The sequence below is a fragment of the Cryptomeria japonica genome, chromosome 5 (genome assembly GCF_030272615.1).
Source record: "Cryptomeria japonica chromosome 5, Sugi_1.0, whole genome shotgun sequence".
NCBI lineage: Eukaryota > Viridiplantae > Streptophyta > Pinopsida > Cupressales > Cupressaceae > Cryptomeria > Cryptomeria japonica.
In genome coordinates, this window is record NC_081409.1 from 812955408 (window position 1) to 812972897 (window position 17490).

The following is a 17490-nucleotide window of genomic DNA, read 5'->3' on the forward strand; positions in this document are numbered from 1 at the left end:
TTAGCCAGTGCAGCTTCCGGTTTCTTCTTGGCTGGTGACTGCTTGGTCACTTTTGGAGTTCCAGTAGTAACCGATGCGGATGCTGCAGGCACTGCCTTTTCCTTCTTCTTTGCCGGTTCCTTTTCTTTCATTACTGGTGGTTCCTCAACCGGTGCTATCCTTTCTAGGTAGGTGCCAGTTCTCTTCACCTTAGGATCAAGCAATGAGGCAATAAGGGTAGAGGCATACCCCTCCAGCATATCGTACATCACCTCATAGCCCATTGGCTCCACTTCTTCCTGTCTAGGCTCAACAGCCTCCATTATGCATTTATCTACTTGGATGGTGAAGTAGATATCGTCTTCATATTTCTTGATGATGTCACCTGATATCCTCACTCTTTGGCTCATCTTCCTTCTGAACTAATCAAAATACTTGTTCAGAATATCAGGGTAACCGGTTCCAAGTGCTTCAATGCTTTCCTTGATTTGCTTGGTTACCGGTTGGTCACCAGGCCACTGAACATCTCCTACTCCTGGGAAGTAGCCTTGGAAATAGAAGAACAAACCAACCAATAGTTGTCCAAACCTAAACTTAAGTGCATTATCCTGTGTGATCGCCTTCAAATTCAATAGGAGTTGTCTCTGCATATCGGTGCACAGATCAAATGATGCATCCTCCTTTATCATTAGGTAAGCAGCATTTACCACTGTAGCAGATACAGAGTTAATCTTGCTGGTTGAGAATGTTCGGTATCCAATCACCATACACACATACTTCACTAGATCATCCTTGATAGAATTTACTGTCATGCCTCGTGAGTCGCTCGTTGAACCGGTGAGCTTGGCCATTTCAGTTTTGCTTACCGTTCTTAGGGCTGGCACTTCTCCTGTGTTGTAGAATCCGGTGACTGCATGAATTGCCTATGGCATGATGTTATGTGTCCTCTCCAGGTACATCTTATCACCATGGACTTTGCTCAGAATGATCCTTATATGATCTTTTGTGAAATCTTCCAGGAAGTAAACAACATTGTGGAGCTTTTTCTTCTCCAAAATATTAAACTCCGGTTTGATCTTCTTATCTTTACCACAAAATAAACCTAACTAGGTGTGGATAGCTAGAGACCCTAGGTCTTCTATTTTGCAATCTATGTAGTCGGAAATTCCCTCTTCTACTATCACACCAGCTGGAACTTGTGATAGGGCATTATACTTGGACTTTCATTGAATAAAACTTGCAAACTCGACAGATGCACTAGAACTGGTATGTGATGCGGAAGACATGATAGAAATCTTAAGAACTCGAGAAATACCTTTTGAAATACGTGAAATTAGGGCTTGCCAATTCTTCTTCACTTCACACTCCATTGGTTGCTGAATCATTGCTTTCAGTTCTCCACTTGACCGTTTCCAGTTTGAATTTGAATCTCCTTTGCGGTTTCTCAATTTCTCAAAATCTCTACTCAAATCGCCTTTTCGTCGCTCTGCTATTTGAAAAACTTTTCTTCGCTCGAAAACTGATAGTGAGAAATGATTTGTAAAATGCTTTTAAACATATTCCTCACCTACGATCATTAATACTCCTTCATTAGGGCGTAAACCCTAATTTGCCCTTTTACCATTTCCGGTCTTCTACCAAATGACAGGTATAACATACTGGTTAAGGTCTTTCACCGGTGTAAACCGAGGGTTTGAAACATTTTGCCGTTTTCTCCCCCTAAGCTTTTCTGAAGCTTAGTTTGTCGGTTCCGTGATTTCCACACTAGGTGCAGAAACTGGTTCCTCTTGTAACACTGTTGGTTTCTTCTTCCATGTTTTGTTCATATCCACTTGAACAGTGTCAACATCAATGTCTCCTTTCGAAGTGACCGATATATCATCAGATATGTCCTTTCTTGATCTACAAAATCTGGAAATGTGAACGGTTTGTTGCAATGATAGCAGACCAATCCAGGTTTTCTCCAAGGTCCATTGTTCATGTTTCCATTCTTCCTTCTGCATGTTGCAGCAGTGTGACCATGACCATGATAGATCATACAATTTTCTCTCCATCTAGTTGTCGCTTGATAACCACCGCTTCTTGGCTGATGATTGAAGACATTAAACCGGTTGTGATTCCGATTCACAAAAGGTTCAGGACCAGCTCCTTGGGTCCTCTGAGGATATCTTCCAGTGTTATTCATAATAGACCTGCATTCTGATGCTCTATGCCCATACTTGTTGCATGAATAATAGTTACCATCAAATCTATAGGGTCTAGGCTTATCATTTAGAAAATAAGGAAAATTGTTGTAAACCTTACTCCTACACACATTAACAGTATGTCCTTCTTTAAGACAGTTGAAACAAACAGGTTTAAAATTTTGCTTACCTTTATCCTTTGATGCTGGTTGTTTCTTTGATGTTCCCGCATTTGTACCAGAGGTTTCACCTTCCTCATGACCGGAATAACCAAGTCCATTGGTATTCTTGACTGGTTTGGCAGATTCAAGCTTTTGCTCTAGCTTGACAGTACTCTTGTTGAACTTAGCTAGTATTTCCTTTGACTCAGAGAGTTCTTTGGAAATAGCAGCATTTGTTTCCAACAGGTTTTCATTCTCAGAGATGGCAGTGTTCAGTTCTCCTTGCATGTCTTCCTTTTCCACCTTGCTTGCATGGAGTTGAGCATTTAGGGCACTCATCTCTTGTTTTAGCTTGGAGATCTCAAGATCTCTTTCTTTCACTAGGTCTTAAGCTTTTCTTCGGTTCTCAAGCTCTTGACACATTTGGATAGTCAGTCCTTCCAACTCCTTTCTCAGGTTGGAGTTTGATTCATTCAACTTATTTACTTCTGCAATTAGGGCTTCCATATTTGCTTCATCTGCAGAACTATTTTCAGATAGCTCCATCAGCTTTTCTGCATGTTCTCTCCTTTTTTCTTGAGATGCCTTGTATTTGACCATAAGATCATCATAGGCTTGCTCAAATTGAGTGAGCCATTGAGTAAGTTCCCTCAAGGTGTATTCCCCCATATCTCTTTCCAAGTGGTTAAACTTATAGAAAGGTTGGCTCTGATACCAATTGATGAATACTAAGAGGGGGGGGGGTGGTGAATTAGTATGCCAAAAATCTTCACACTTAAACACTTTGCAAGACTAGCAGTAAACCGGTAAAACAGTTTAACAGACAAACCAGTTAACAAACATGCAAACCAAATAGCTAATAATGCATTTACCCACAGAAGCACAAACACCATAACACAAGATATTTTGACGTGGAAACCCAAATGGGAGAAACCACAGTGAGATGGAACTCACAAGTCACTATCTGCAAAATAGGAACTAGACCGGTTAAGGTCAGACTAGTTAAGGTCTTATAGTGTTCTTTACCAGAATAGATCCTGTTAGGAATCTCAATCTCTGTTAGGAGACGAGTCCTATTAAAGACTACCTTGCTAGAGGATTTTAGATCCACAGATGTGAACCACCTTGTTAGAGGATTTACAAGAGGCTTTTGGGCCTACTCGGTTAAGGGCTACAAACTTGTCAAAGATGTGAGTAATCAACAAGTGTTTGATCTAGCTAATAGCACTGGCTGCTCGGTTAGATCCTTGATAGCTTGTTCTTAGTGCACTATTGCATTACTTCAGTCTTCTACACATTCATAATCTCTCCAACTCCTCAACCACCTTAAACCCTAGCCGCAATATCAACTATCGCAACAACAATAACAACAACAACCTAAAACCCTAGACATGATGTCCTTATAAAGGAAACTGATTTCATGTCGGTCCAATAGGATTACATGACAATTTCCTAGGTTCAATGAACCTAGACATACTAGGTAATACGTCACAAAAAGCATCGCTACAGTGTCGGCACTGTCAAACAATCGGTGGGTGATAACTCATCACAAGTATTACCGGTTCATACAAAATGCCGGTTGTTGGTTTGACAAAAATGAAGACTGGTAGAAATGTGTTATGCCGCTTTAATCCCTCATACCGCTTGAGGTCAACATGCCGCTTCAGACCGGGAAACACATTCTGCAAAACATCAATAGTCTAAAGACTATAATACAACATACCAGTTGGAACAAATACCGGTTGTGCTTTAACTCATACATATAAAGAGGATCTCAATGCAAATGTGTGTCCATCAATGACAGTCACAACATAAACATAAAAAATGCCAACAATAACACAATGAAATATTGATATGCATCACCCACAAAAGATCTTGCAAACAATTTCATAATCAAATCTTCTGCATAGATTTGATGATTTATAATAAACTCATAAAATGTTCGCAAATGTGTGACTATGGACTCACCTTCCCTTCCTTGGAATTTTGGCACATGTTTTTTAAGCTCAAGAGGAAAATCATTCTGAGCACGAAGAATATTAGTGAAATCCAATGGCTTAAATGCTTCAAGAGGACACAGTTGTCTTTGTGGGTATGGTTGACATTGTTGTTATGTATATTGCATTCCTAAATTTGAAATCTCATGAGGATATGTGTACTGATACATTGGGATTATTGCAACCACTTCTTCTTTAGTTCATTAGGTTCCTTTTACAGAGTCACCACCTCTTTCAAAGAGGAATACAATTTTTCTTCTTCTTCCAAATTCTTTCCCATAGTAGAGTCCTTTCCTCAATTTCAATTATTTTTTCATACATAGATTTCAAATTCTTTTAATGCCTTGACTCTTTTCCCAAATGGGTTTATCAACTATCTCCCCAACAAAGTCGCCAATTTGTTGGAGCTCAAAATTGCAGGTTGCTAAACCCTAAAGGTATGCCAAGCCTTATGTTTAGGTTCAACACTCAACTCTGGCCGACTGATAGAATTAATCAATGTGATTGTAATTCCCTACTCTTTAGGCTTTGCTGAACTGAGGTGGGTGCACCTTTCAACTAAGAAGATTTAATCTTCCTTTAGTTTATCTTTTATCTCTATCTCAGAATGGCATGAACTTTAGGAATAGATTAATTTAACTTCTAACCCTACTCCTATCTCCTACTTGTATAAAACTGAAAATGAAATATAATTAACTGCTTTTCTTGAGATTATGAGTGTATAATTTTTACCAGTGCCTTCTTCACCTATTGGGCTCAGAGTCTTATGAATTTATTTCCCTATATTCTCCTTGTTATTCAATTGTTCGTGTCATTTAATATTCTAGTTTGTGTTCAAGATTTCTTTAGAACTGCTATATCTTTTGTTGCAGATGTATGGGATTTGTTTGGGACGTTGATGTGTGTTGTCAGGCAAATGATTGGTTCATGATTTGGATATCCATGATGGTGTTCTTGAGCTTTGATAGAGAAATGAAGATGATTCTTGTAATCTGAGTTGTTGTGGTGCAATTCACGTTGCTTGTGAATGTCTTTAGATCATGTTTTTTGTATTGGTGGTTTGCATTGATTATTTTGTGCATTATTAAAGATTTTCTTTATTCGGTGACGTTCTTCATGTTATGCGACATTCTTGGTGGTTGTAGCATGTTGCAGAAGATTGAGGCGTAATTGTTGGAGGGGTTGCATGTTTGCAGTATTGATCTGGGTTCAAAATATGTCTTAGCCAACATCATTTTGGTCCATATGTATTGTTGTAGCGTGTGAGATTATTATTTAATAATTTGTATTAAGGGTTTAGTCGACCTTGAAATCGAGGTTGAGAGTTTGTATAAACAAATGTAATAATCATGTAAGACGTGTCTTTGCGAGTGTGTGATCAAGTAAATGTGAGAACAAATGATTTGATCTTTTGAAAGTGGGAAGGAGAGAAGAAGTGTTGCAGAATAGACTGTATGCTTAACCAGAACTATACTCAAGCATTTGGAGATGCTATTTTCATAGTTCATGTAATCCAAATTGTTGTCCAAATGCTTTTGTAAGTCAATAAGACTTCCTGTAAGGTAGTGAGCCTTCCCTTAAGGTTGTAGCCTTTCTAGGTTTTTTATTTTGAGTAGTGAGCTCTAGGCAGTGTGCTTGAATGCATGTGCATTCCCCATTGTAATATTTTCATTTACTCCTAACAGGGTATTATCTCATTGTGGGTAGGTTCCCACCATGGTTTTTTCCTTGACCGGGTTTTCCACATCAAAATCTTGGTGTTATGTGTGGAGTTGTTTCATGCTTTAACTATTAATTATCAGATCTTTTTTGTGGCTTAAGTTGCAGTGAGTTTTTGTGCAAACTGATTCACCCCCCCTCTCAGTTTGGTGCATTGTTTCCAACAGAATGAACAACTTAGGAAACTTTTTAGAGGTTCCTAAAGTTCACAAGCCATGATTTTTTACTTCAGACAATTTAAAACCCTTTATTTTTTATGGTTTCATCAAGGAAGAATATGTGGGGAAAGTATTGTAGATATGAGACATTAGAGAAGGAAGGAAAAAGTGAACACATGAAGTAAGGAGATAGATGAAATGGGGAGCTTGGGACTAGGTTCCAACATCTCAATTCCACTTAAGTGGTTGCACCAAATGAGAAAAGATATAGCTTATAGTGAAGAGAGGATGTGGGGGATAGAGTGTCAAGTGGAGTTGATACTAAGGGACTAGGTGATAAGGTACAAGGTCCATTCATGGGCCCAAGGCCTAGTGAGGAAAAGGGAGAAGAATGGGAGTGAGATCTTGATAGGTAATAAGAAGGAGAAAGTGTGGCACACACCATAGAAGGGTAGGGGAGGAGGTTTTGAGGGTGCTAGAACCTTGAGACCTAATGTATATGTTTTCAAATCCTACAAAGGTTTAAGAATCCATGAAGAAAGAATAGATACACCACCACTTTGGAGCCTACATAAATTTGACAACATGAACATCTCCTAACAAAATTCACTAAGGATTTTTAACAAGAACATACTAATTAAGAATTGTTAGACAAATCCTCACGTGGGAAACCTAATGAAATACTTCTTGGATTGATTATTATTATTATTATTATTATTATTATTATTATTATTATTAGTGAGTAAGGTCAATCATACAAATGATAATAGAGCATAAATCAATGGGACAAATTAAAGTAGGGTGCCAAAATTAGGATATGATTTGATTTAGGCATTTCAAATGTGCATTTATGGAATATGTGTAAAGTGATGTAAAAGTGCAAGGCACTATTATTCCTTACACTCATTAAATAGTAGGTTGCACCCATATTTCCCATTTAATTTTTTAGTTTTATATTTACTAAACGTGTGAATTGTAGGTCATTCTTGACACATGGTTTATGCTTATCTATATAGAAGGGAACTTGAATATCATCAACGAACAATGAATATAATGTTCTTCAATTTTTTATTTTATTATCTTGTAATGTAAATTATTTAATTTGATTAGAAATAAATCACCACATTCTTTAGTAACTTTAGAAATATTATATATTCAAGAAATGAACAAGATGTATAGTCTTATGAAGAATGATTTATAAAAAAAGAATATCAAAAAACATTGCAACAAGTATAACAAGTGGGAAAAGGCCATTTCCTTAAGGGCAAAGTCCATGTTGTAGGCATCTAGATGGAGTCAGAGTTCAAATCTTAATCACTACATAAAAAAAGTATATAACAAGTGGGGTTGAAGATAAGTGCACAAAGATGGAGATAGGAAGGAGGTCAAACAATGAAGCTTTAACTTTAACAAATTATTGAAGATAACTATGCTCATAACTTTAAATGTTTTAAGAACAAAAATTATAACATTTTAATTCTAATTTCAAATGAAATTTAAAAAGTCAAAAAAAGGAACAAACTAAGATAGTTTTACTTATATTAATAAAATAACACAATGTAAGCATACTAATACATTTTATAATTTCTATTAACATCTTTTAATAAAGAATTGAATAAAATTATCTAACTCAACATAATTTCTGTAATTGTTAATCAATATTTAGATGAAAGATAATTATTTAAATTAACACATCCTTAAATATTAATACTAAACAAATGTGCTTTCTTAATTTCAAAATGCAAATTGAAAATTAAATAACATAAAATAATTAAATTTTTCATCATCCACAAACATAGGTAATAATATGAAAATTTATGACATTCTTATTCTTTAAAAAAAATAAAAGATAAAAATATGTTTAAATAACTCTTATCTAAAATTAAAAAATAATCTTATAGATGATATAAAATCCTCTATAAAGACGAGTAGGGTAAACTTAAACTTATTTAAATTCAACACAACTTAAACAAACTCTTATTATTAAGAATGTAACATAAGCTGGTTTACATTGAAAAGAACACAACTTAGCAAACACGACTTATTTAGATTGAAAAGGAAAACAACTTTTGAAGCAGGGGAAAAGGTCATGGAAATAAATAACTTGTAACAAACTATATAACTTAATAAAGAACATGCTTCTAAACCTCCATATTCAGATTTTGCATGGAACTGAGCAAAGGGGAGTTTGAAATCCATTCTGGGTATTGTAGTTGAAACTCTTTGTACTTTTTCCACCATATCAAGAAACTACTCTGTTCCAAGAACACCTCCTTGGAAATACTTTTTTCCTCGATCATCTTCGACACATAAATTTCAAAATTTTTCAGGCTTTCCTTGAGATGGGCATTGATAACTTGATGTTGCTCTTGCTCTTGCTGCAGATTTGTCAAGCCTTTAGCAGCTTCTTCTACATGAGCCCAAAAACAAGAGTCCTCAGTTAAGGATGCAAACTTTGTGCGAGGCCTCTTATCTCTACCTGTGCGAGTTTGGTTTTTATCATTCAGCCATTTTTCCAGCAACATATGACGGACCGGCCTGTTCCCAATTGAGAGATAGCTTCCTCTCTCGTTGTGCAGATGATAGAAGGCTGCAATGTCCAGAGGCTCTACAAGTCTTCTGTATGCAGTCCCAGCATTGATCCATTTGTTTTGGTATCGGAAGTCATTGGGCAATTGATGATTCTTCACCATATCAATAATGCCATCCCAGAAATTTTGTAGAGATATTCTAATCAAATTCACACGAGAGTCTTTCTTTTCTTCTAGGTCTCTGAAAACATTGTACAAGCTACGGCTGTTGCCCTCACAGACTGTTTTAATGTACCATTCCAGCTCTGCCATCTCACTTTGCTTCTCGCTCAACTTCTTATTCAGGTTCTCAATGTCCATGTCAAGCTTGTTTTTCAAATCTTCAGGTTCTTTCAGGGCATCAAATGCATGGTTATTCTGTTAAACAATGAAACTCATCAGTCTTGATTGCTGTATACAATAAACTACATTGAGAGAAAATAATCAGTGTAAACAGAATATCCTAAGGAGCTACAGCATGTAGGGAAGTAAACGGTATGCAAGAAAGTAATATCAATTTCCACTTCACTCCCCTCCTCTGCCATAAAAGAGGCCTGCATTTTTCTAGATTTAAATATTAGATTCAATTTGTTTAGGTGGTTTATCTGAAATTACAGTGATAGGTGAGTCTTGATGATGAAGAATTTGTCTTTTTGAAAGAGTGCTTACAATTAATTTAAATTTATTTGAAGCAGAGTTAGATACGCATACATACTGGTAGTATGGGATAGTCTTATATATTATATGTAGGCTCAAAAAACAGATTACCTTGTTAAAACAGATGAACCACCTAAACAAATCAAAACTTAAAAATGTATTATTTAAATCTATGAATGAATACATAATAGACTTACAGTCTTTTTGCTTGACTAAGTAATTTCATTTTAGAAGCTTGTAAAATATTGATACTGTGCAATAATTTACCTTGACTAGGTTAATCTCTCACAAAATGCAAGAAAAATCGAATGGAGTATAATTAAAGTTCCAGATATTGTATGTATGTTTTGAGTACTAAGAGTCATGTGAGTGATATATTAAGAACAATTATTAAAAGAAATATGAGATTACCTGACTCTGCAAACCCATTGCTTCTAACTGCAGTCCTATTCCCATCTCAAAGGAGGATTCTGAAGAGATGTTTGAAGTTCTTGTTGAGTATCCACTTTCAATAACATGTCTCAACTTATCACCATAACTTATGTGCTCTGAAATCAAAGCACCTGCAATACCACTTTCTTCTTCAATACCATTTTCTTCTGTGTTTTGCAAAGTTAAAATTAGCATCTTCAAGACAGCTTGAGGGTCCTCAATACAAGCTGCGCCATAGAATGAGCAGAACATGTAAGTACCAATGGGTTTATACGGGCTAGATTCTCCAAGGCACTTGATATTGTCAAGAAGTTTCCTGCAAGCCTCTGGTGAAGAAGGATGCATTAAACTAACAGAATCATTGCCCATTATGCTCCCTCTCGCTGGAAAAATCAAGTTCAATTGCTGTCCAATTGATTCAAAAGGTGCAAGGAGCATCCGCGGAACAATGTCATGTTTGGAAACCACATGACAAAAATTTCCGGACCAACCTTGGCAATCAATCAATTGCATAAGAACAGTATCTCCGACCAAAGGAGAACCAAAAGTAATGCAGATAGGAGAAATTTGTCTCAGCCTTTTTTCCAGAACCCAGATCGTAGCAAGAGTTGCAATGGCACCTCCTATAGAATGACCCACAAATATAATGGTTTGTTCCTTTCTTTGCTTAGAAAACCTGTCCATCTATTGCCACAAACAAATAAAAGAGCAACATTTTTTAGTCTCAAAACTTTAAATCTGTAGTACATGAAATGTGTTCTTTGAACAGTAACTTTGACAAATCCAATGAGTAACTGTTGGTCAACATTACTTTATATTTGCACGGTAAAAACCCAGTCCATATTTTACCCCGAATGAAACAGATAATATCTTTTTTTTTTCATTAAAGTTTGGATCATATTTCATAATCTATTATGAATCTATTATTATATTCTATAATCTCTATAATCTATTATCAATTTTTTAGGAAGAATATATTGAAATATACACATCCTGATTCAATAAATTTTAAAATATAATAAATAAAATTGATACTAGGATAAAATATACAGAGTGAACTCCAAAAATCAGCACACAAAACATACATAAGTCATTAATAAAAACATGATATGATGGACTGAGGCAGAAGAAAAGAAATAGAAAAGCAAACTAAAACAGAGATCTTCAATAATAGAGATAAGACTAGAAACAACCAGAGAAAGATTTATATTTTATATGTTTCAAAATAATACGATAACCTATTATATTACATTGATCTGTTGGTCCTTTTGCCCTTTGACATATATTAAAAAACAGAGTCCCCCGATGTTACAAACAGCTATCAAACTTTTATATCATTTTATCTTTCTCAGCACACACAAAAACTGCCCCAATTCTAGTTATTATTTGCTGTTGTATATCTTCTACAAACTTCTACAATATTCTGTACATACCCAACTACAAGAGAAGACTATGTTACGGTATATGATTTTTTAAAAGAAAAGAAACACAAGTATTAAATGCAGTTACAGACTTAGCAAGGAAATATATGAGCAAAAATATTGTCCTCAAAATTTATAATATTTAAATCTGTCCTATATGTATATTTCAGAAGAAATGAGGAGTTGAAGAGAGAGTAGTGGAGGCAGTCTACGGAGGCATAGTAGGTGGGAGTAGTTGGTGATTAACTCCAACACTCCCCTTAATCACAACTACAAACATCTATGATTCTCAAGTTGATTCTTTAATGGAGAAAAATTTCTTTTCCCAATGCTTTGGTGAAGATATCAGCAAATTGATCTTTTGACCTACAATGCTCCAAAATGATTTCTCCATTGTTGATCAACTCCCTGATGAAATGATACCTTGTGTCTATATGCTTGCTCCTTTATGAAAGACTGGATTCTTAGATAGTGCTATGGATGAGTTGTTGTCACAATATATCTTTGTTGCCTCTTCTTGTCCATACCTCAATTCTTTTAGCATTCTTCTCATCCATACTGCTTGACACGAGGCCCTTGTAGCTGCTACATACTCTGCTTCAGCGGATGAAAGAGTAACTATTGGTTGTTTCTTTGAAGCCCATGATACTACACCTGATCCAAAATGAAAAACATAACCGGAAGTGCTCTTCCTATCATCTATACTCCTTGCACAATCACTGTCAGTGTATCCTATCAGCTTGAATTCATTTGTTCTTGAGTAGAATATTCCATAGTTCTTTGTTCCACTAACATATTTCAAAATTCTTTTTCTAACTTGTCAGTGTATCCTATCAGCTTGAATTCATTTGTTCTTGAGTATAATATTCCATAGTTCTTTGTTCCACTAACATATTTCAAAATTCTTTTTCTAGCTTGTCAATGTGAAACTTCTGGAGATTCCATGAACCTTGAAATGAGACTAACTCCAAACATTATATCAGGGCTTGTGGCTGTTAAATACTTAAGACTTCCAACAAGTTTTTTATACAAAGTTGGATTTACATCGCCTTTGTCAATTTTACTCAGCTTCGAACTTGTCACTATTGGTGTTGGGGTTGATTTGCAATTCATCATATTGAACCTCTTCAAAATATCATTTGCATACTTAGATTGTGAAATGAAAACATCTTTGTCATTTTGACTTACTTCAATGTCAAGAAACTACTTCATTAAAGCAAAATCAGTCACCTCAAATTCTTTTTTCATAGTTGATTTGAACATGTCAATTGATAGATCACTAGTGAATATCAAGTCATCAACATATAAACAAACAATTATGATTTCATCTTGGTCATTCATGTTGATATACAATGTAGGCTCATTGCTGCACCTATTGAAGCCATTTTGCAAAAGATAACTCTCAATTCTACTATACCATGCTCTTGGGGCTTGTTTGAGTCCATATAGTGCCTTCTTGAGTTTGTAAACCTTGTTTTCATGGCTCAAAATCTCATACCCAAGTGACTGCTCCACATAGACCTCTTCTTCTAAAATGACATTCAAGAAAGTTGATTTCACATCCATTTGATATACTGCCCACTTGTTTTGAGCTGCAATGACTAATATTGTTCTCACGGTGTCTAAATGGACCACGGATGCAAATGTCTCATTGTAGTCTACCCCAAGTTGTTGTGAATCAACTACTCTGCCTAGATATGTCCTATTCGTATAAGCATTGAAGACCAGTTTTGAAAATGGATTTTGAAAAAGTCTTTGGAGGAGATTTGAAAAGATATTGCATTAATTGTTATGCAGATTTTTTCAGAAGTGTTGTGCAGTTATGTATTGGTTAGAGCATCCAGTGTATGTATGGGTGATTAAAGTGGACTGCCTGCAAGAAAGGAGATATGAGCTTTGAGTCTAAAAATTGCAAGTGATCGATGAGTAGAATTTTAGAAGTTTCTTCCAGCTACTATGAATTCTAGAAACATCTAAGCCCTCAATAACAAGAGGCATTTTGTTAACAAGAGGCATTTTGTAATCAATTCATAGATGAATGAAAAATATGGTTTGTTTTGAATATAGTTTCTGCTCTGTTTTATTTCTGATCCCCTGCTTCAAACATGATAGAGAAACTACAAAAGATGGAATAAAGGGTCATTATACCTGGGTTTCCAAGTCTGAATTTTTCAGAATGTTCAAGAACATATTGAGAGCTCCTTTGTGAACAAGAGCCGGTTGATCATCATCACCCTTGAGACGGTCAGAGAAAACTTTATTCTCATTCTGGATATCGCACTGACCATATGGACTGCCACTGGCAGTGAAATCTCCAATATAAAAGGAAGGGAATGTTATAAATACTACACCTTCGTACTCATTCCGCTGAAAATAAGTATCGACATTTTTATTTGAAACACAGCTTGTCTCGTCCCAAGCTCGTTCTAGGATTTCACAAGAACAAAGAAATATCGCCTGCTCTTCCCCAACAGTGAACCTATAGCGAAAACTCTTGCAATTAGTACCAACTGGGCACTTCAAAAACTAAATATATCCAAACAATTTTCAAAAGAAAAATTGAAATTCTATAAAAATGAATAGATTTCTGGTTAAACCCACTTACATTTTCGAAAGAAGCTTCAAATTTCTAGACTCCTTTTGAGTACCCAAGGAAAAACCGCATAGACATTACAAAGTAATTTTATTAGGTCTACCAATCCCTCGTTAAGTAGCAGAAGCAATTTTTCTGCCAAAAAATTATGTCAAAATTGTAACCCAAAATGATAATTAGCAAGCTTATACTTACCGTGGGCGAGTGGATTCCAAGCCTTTATCAACGGTTTCCAAGTTTGCATTCGCTGCTTGCTTCGATCATTTCGATTGTCAAAAGAGTGGCTTTTATAAGGTAATGGGTTTAAGAGGCGGTGGAGGTATGCAGGAACACAGAGAAGTCGGAGAAACTACGCTTGCTTAAACAGGAACTTATCAAGAAACAGGGTAAAGAAGAATAAACAAAAGTCGGCGAGACTGGGATTGCGTGTAAAACAAGTTGCACATGAAGTAACTTACACTCCACTCATGATAAAATTCCATAATTTGGGTATTAGACACTAAAATAATGGTATGATAATTACGCCGAAGGCATTTCACATTTGAGATGAAGGATCCGATCTTGACGATAGACGGTTGAAAATGATCCTTGGCCTCAATCCTGTAAGACTCGTCTCTCCCTTGAATTTTTCTCTTCTGTTGTCAACAATTCACGGCCAGTTCTTTGTTTTATTGATCACTTTCTTTGTTCAAAATATTTCTTTATAAATTTTTCTTTATGAATCGATTGATGACTTTCTTTGAAGATTCGGTGTAAGTAATTTGCATAGATATGGAAGACGGAAATGACTAATATGTGCCAAAGCTGTGCATTATCCATTTTTGAAATAATATTTGAAATTATATAAATTATGATTTTAAATTTATTTTAATCTAATTAGCCAATACTTAGCCAATATGGTGTGAAACTCCCACCAGAAATCATAGTCTCACGCCGAAATTCACACGCGGGGTTCTTTTCGTCGGACCTGTCACAGAAAGTGGCGGTCCACTGTGAAACACGTTTATAAGGAAATTCTTCACACAGCATTAGATAAGGATAACCGTAGCTTGGATTGATATCCAAAACAAATGCAGTATGGTTGATCGTATTACAATCTTTACCATAAATGCAAAGATAACTTTTGCCACTCTCGTAACTTCTTCAAAATGTTTTGCCTGCTATTTTTACAAGAAGCGTCCCATGTAAGTTTTACCAGCATGTCCACAAGTTAACTCTAAGAATCAAATTCTTCTGCAGCACTCTAGGGCCACAGGAATTGAACCAAAATAAATTTGAATCACAGCCAATATTTCCCCCCTACTAAGGACTTGTGAGACCACTGTACGCTACTTTTGATCGAGAATTAGAAAGAACTATCACAATCTTTAACAAGGAATGCTTGGGAAATGGGAACCATATCCCTACAACTTTACGCAAGGAATCACAGTAAGTAGGATCTGCATTTCTATTTTCTTGAAAATTTTTGTCGAGTTGAAATGGTGCTTAAGGGAAGTGTTGCTTAGGGTTAAATCTGGGGTTAAAATCCATCCCCTGTTTTATGGCATTTCCCCTACTGATCTTCGATGCTGGAATAGAAGCAAATTTGTAGAGGACTTCAAGAATCATGAAAGCGAGCAAAGATTATCTGTTGAGTCAAATGAAAAGGTGCAAGTTTAAGCTGGTGTTTGAGAAGCCTTATTGGCATTTGTGTAATGTAAAATAGATCTGTCAATCTACACTTAGTATTTATAAGGCCTCTAGATTTACTTGTCAACCCTTGAAAAAGATTCATGGGAATGAAGGAGGAATTGTTTATCCACCAGGAAAGTTCATCCCAATGGAGTTGGTACTATCTTGCATATTTTGTTTCATTAGCAATTAGCGAGATGCTTTCGATATGGGAGCCAAAGACAACATCAAATCTATAATGGAAGGTAGAGGCATTGATCACCTTGTAAGGCATAGAACAATACAGGGACTTTGTTGTAAATGTACTAGTCTCCTGACCAGGAATGTAACACCATTCATCAGCAGGTACTAAGATGAAGTCCTGTGAAGGATGGTGATATAATGTGTGAGAGACCATGCAAATGCTTGACATTCTATCCTTCTACAATTAGCGGTTAGGAGAAATTGTTAGCATGATAGTGCTGGAAGGTCGAAGAATGATCCAGCCATGTCAGTGGACAGTTGACCACCACTTGAATTAAAGATTGAATACCTTTTTGGTAGATGCTGTTTGAGTTTATTTTTTTGTAATTTTGAATGACATCATCTATAAAGTTTGTCCATTGCAATTGGAGGTGCATGTTTTTGAGTTTAATGTAATTTAAACTAGTGAATGTTTAAGGTTCTGATACATTTAAAATTGTTTTAAAGTTGTTTTTTTATATAAAATTGGTGCTGGTAAAAGTATTGTAAATGGGCTCAATTTTGTTAGCTCTTAACCGTCTATTGTACTTTATATGTAAAAGTCTTATTTAAGAGCACATGGTGTATTGTGATAAATTAGATGGAATGATTTGCTTATATCCTGCAAAGTTTCTAATTGTTGAGGTAAAGGGGATCTACTTTTCATTTTTCATATGGGCAGGGGAAGGGAGATGTGTGCTTATGGACAATACTGGGATACTTGAAAACAGGTTTTTAGCATTTAGTCAAATTGCTTGTATTGTGGCTGTTTGGCATACAAATGACTGTGTACCATGGTTCCCATTTATTTTTTATGAGTCTATGTGAACATATGTCTCTGTTGTGCAAGAACATTGAAGAATTGGAAGTACTTTTTAGGTTTTCTATAACAAATGTGACCTTGATAGCATTTGTAGCATCAATGGGTCTATCAATATCCTTTAACAACTTTGCTTAAATCGTTGGAAATTGAAGTTATTTTTACAACATATTTTCATTCTGCATAGTTTGTGTCATTTAACTTGTCTGAGTCATTGGATAAATGAAATCTTCAACATCAAAAGAAGAGTAAATGAAGGAAATGAAGATCCAAAAAAATAAAAGAAACCTTTCAAAAAGCACTCAATGAACCTATCTATTGCTCTCACCTCAACAAGGAAATGGCTGCTGCCCATACTCCCTTTTTTCAGCGGCAAATGGCAAAAAAAACAATTTATCGCTGGGATACACAACTAGATTTTAACCATGTTTCCCCATTGGGGATATTCGGAGGGATGGGGGATGGGATAGAATATCCTCTCAATGTCCCTGATCCGTCAAAATTTTGGGAAACATCTCTGTCATGCCTACTGAAACTGGGAGACGTTTTCAAGGGCATCCTCCTACAGAAATGGTAGCAGGAGACGGGCTACTGAAAGAGGTCCCTGTGACGTCCCCTGCCTGTTGCCATTCGAAACCAATACTTTTTTAAAAGGGCTTGCATACCGTAATATCCTCTTTATAGGATTACGCTGATATTCTGATTTCTTTTTAATTAATTTTTTGGTTTTCTTGTTTTTTTTTTATGTAAAGCACCCTCTGACTATGTTACCAGAAACAGCTTATATATATATATAATAAATTAATTTTAAAAATAAAAAATGAAACACTAGAGGAGTAAACTTGCAGGAACTTAGTTAAACATATTCAAAATGCAATATAAACCAAAATTGAATAAGATTGCATCA

The 17490-nt window shown here is 35.7% G+C and overlaps 1 protein-coding gene across 1 annotated transcript; it reads right to left on the reverse strand.

The window, feature by feature from the left end:
- Window positions 1-8126: 8126 nt before the first annotated feature.
- On the reverse strand, window positions 8127-14252 carry LOC131042490 (lipase-like PAD4). The gene is made up of 5 exons (XM_057975802.2): window positions 14066-14252; window positions 13883-13914; window positions 13426-13756; window positions 9836-10540; window positions 8127-9145 (listed from the first exon to the last, which is right to left on the reverse strand). Coding segments are annotated over exons 2-5 (1845 nt in total). The 5' UTR covers window positions 13885-13914; window positions 14066-14252; the 3' UTR covers window positions 8127-8338.
- Between the last annotated feature and the right edge of the window lie 3238 nt (window positions 14253-17490).

Coding starts and splice junctions, on each gene's coding strand:
- LOC131042490 (XM_057975802.2), bottom strand. Junction 10,541..13,425: donor ATTCAGACTTGGAAACCCAG/GTATAATGACCC, acceptor TTGTGGCAATAG/ATGGACAGGTTTTCTAAGCA. Junction 9,146..9,835: donor CAATGGGTTTGCAGAGTCAG/GTAATCTCATAT, acceptor ATTGTTTAACAG/AATAACCATGCATTTGATGC.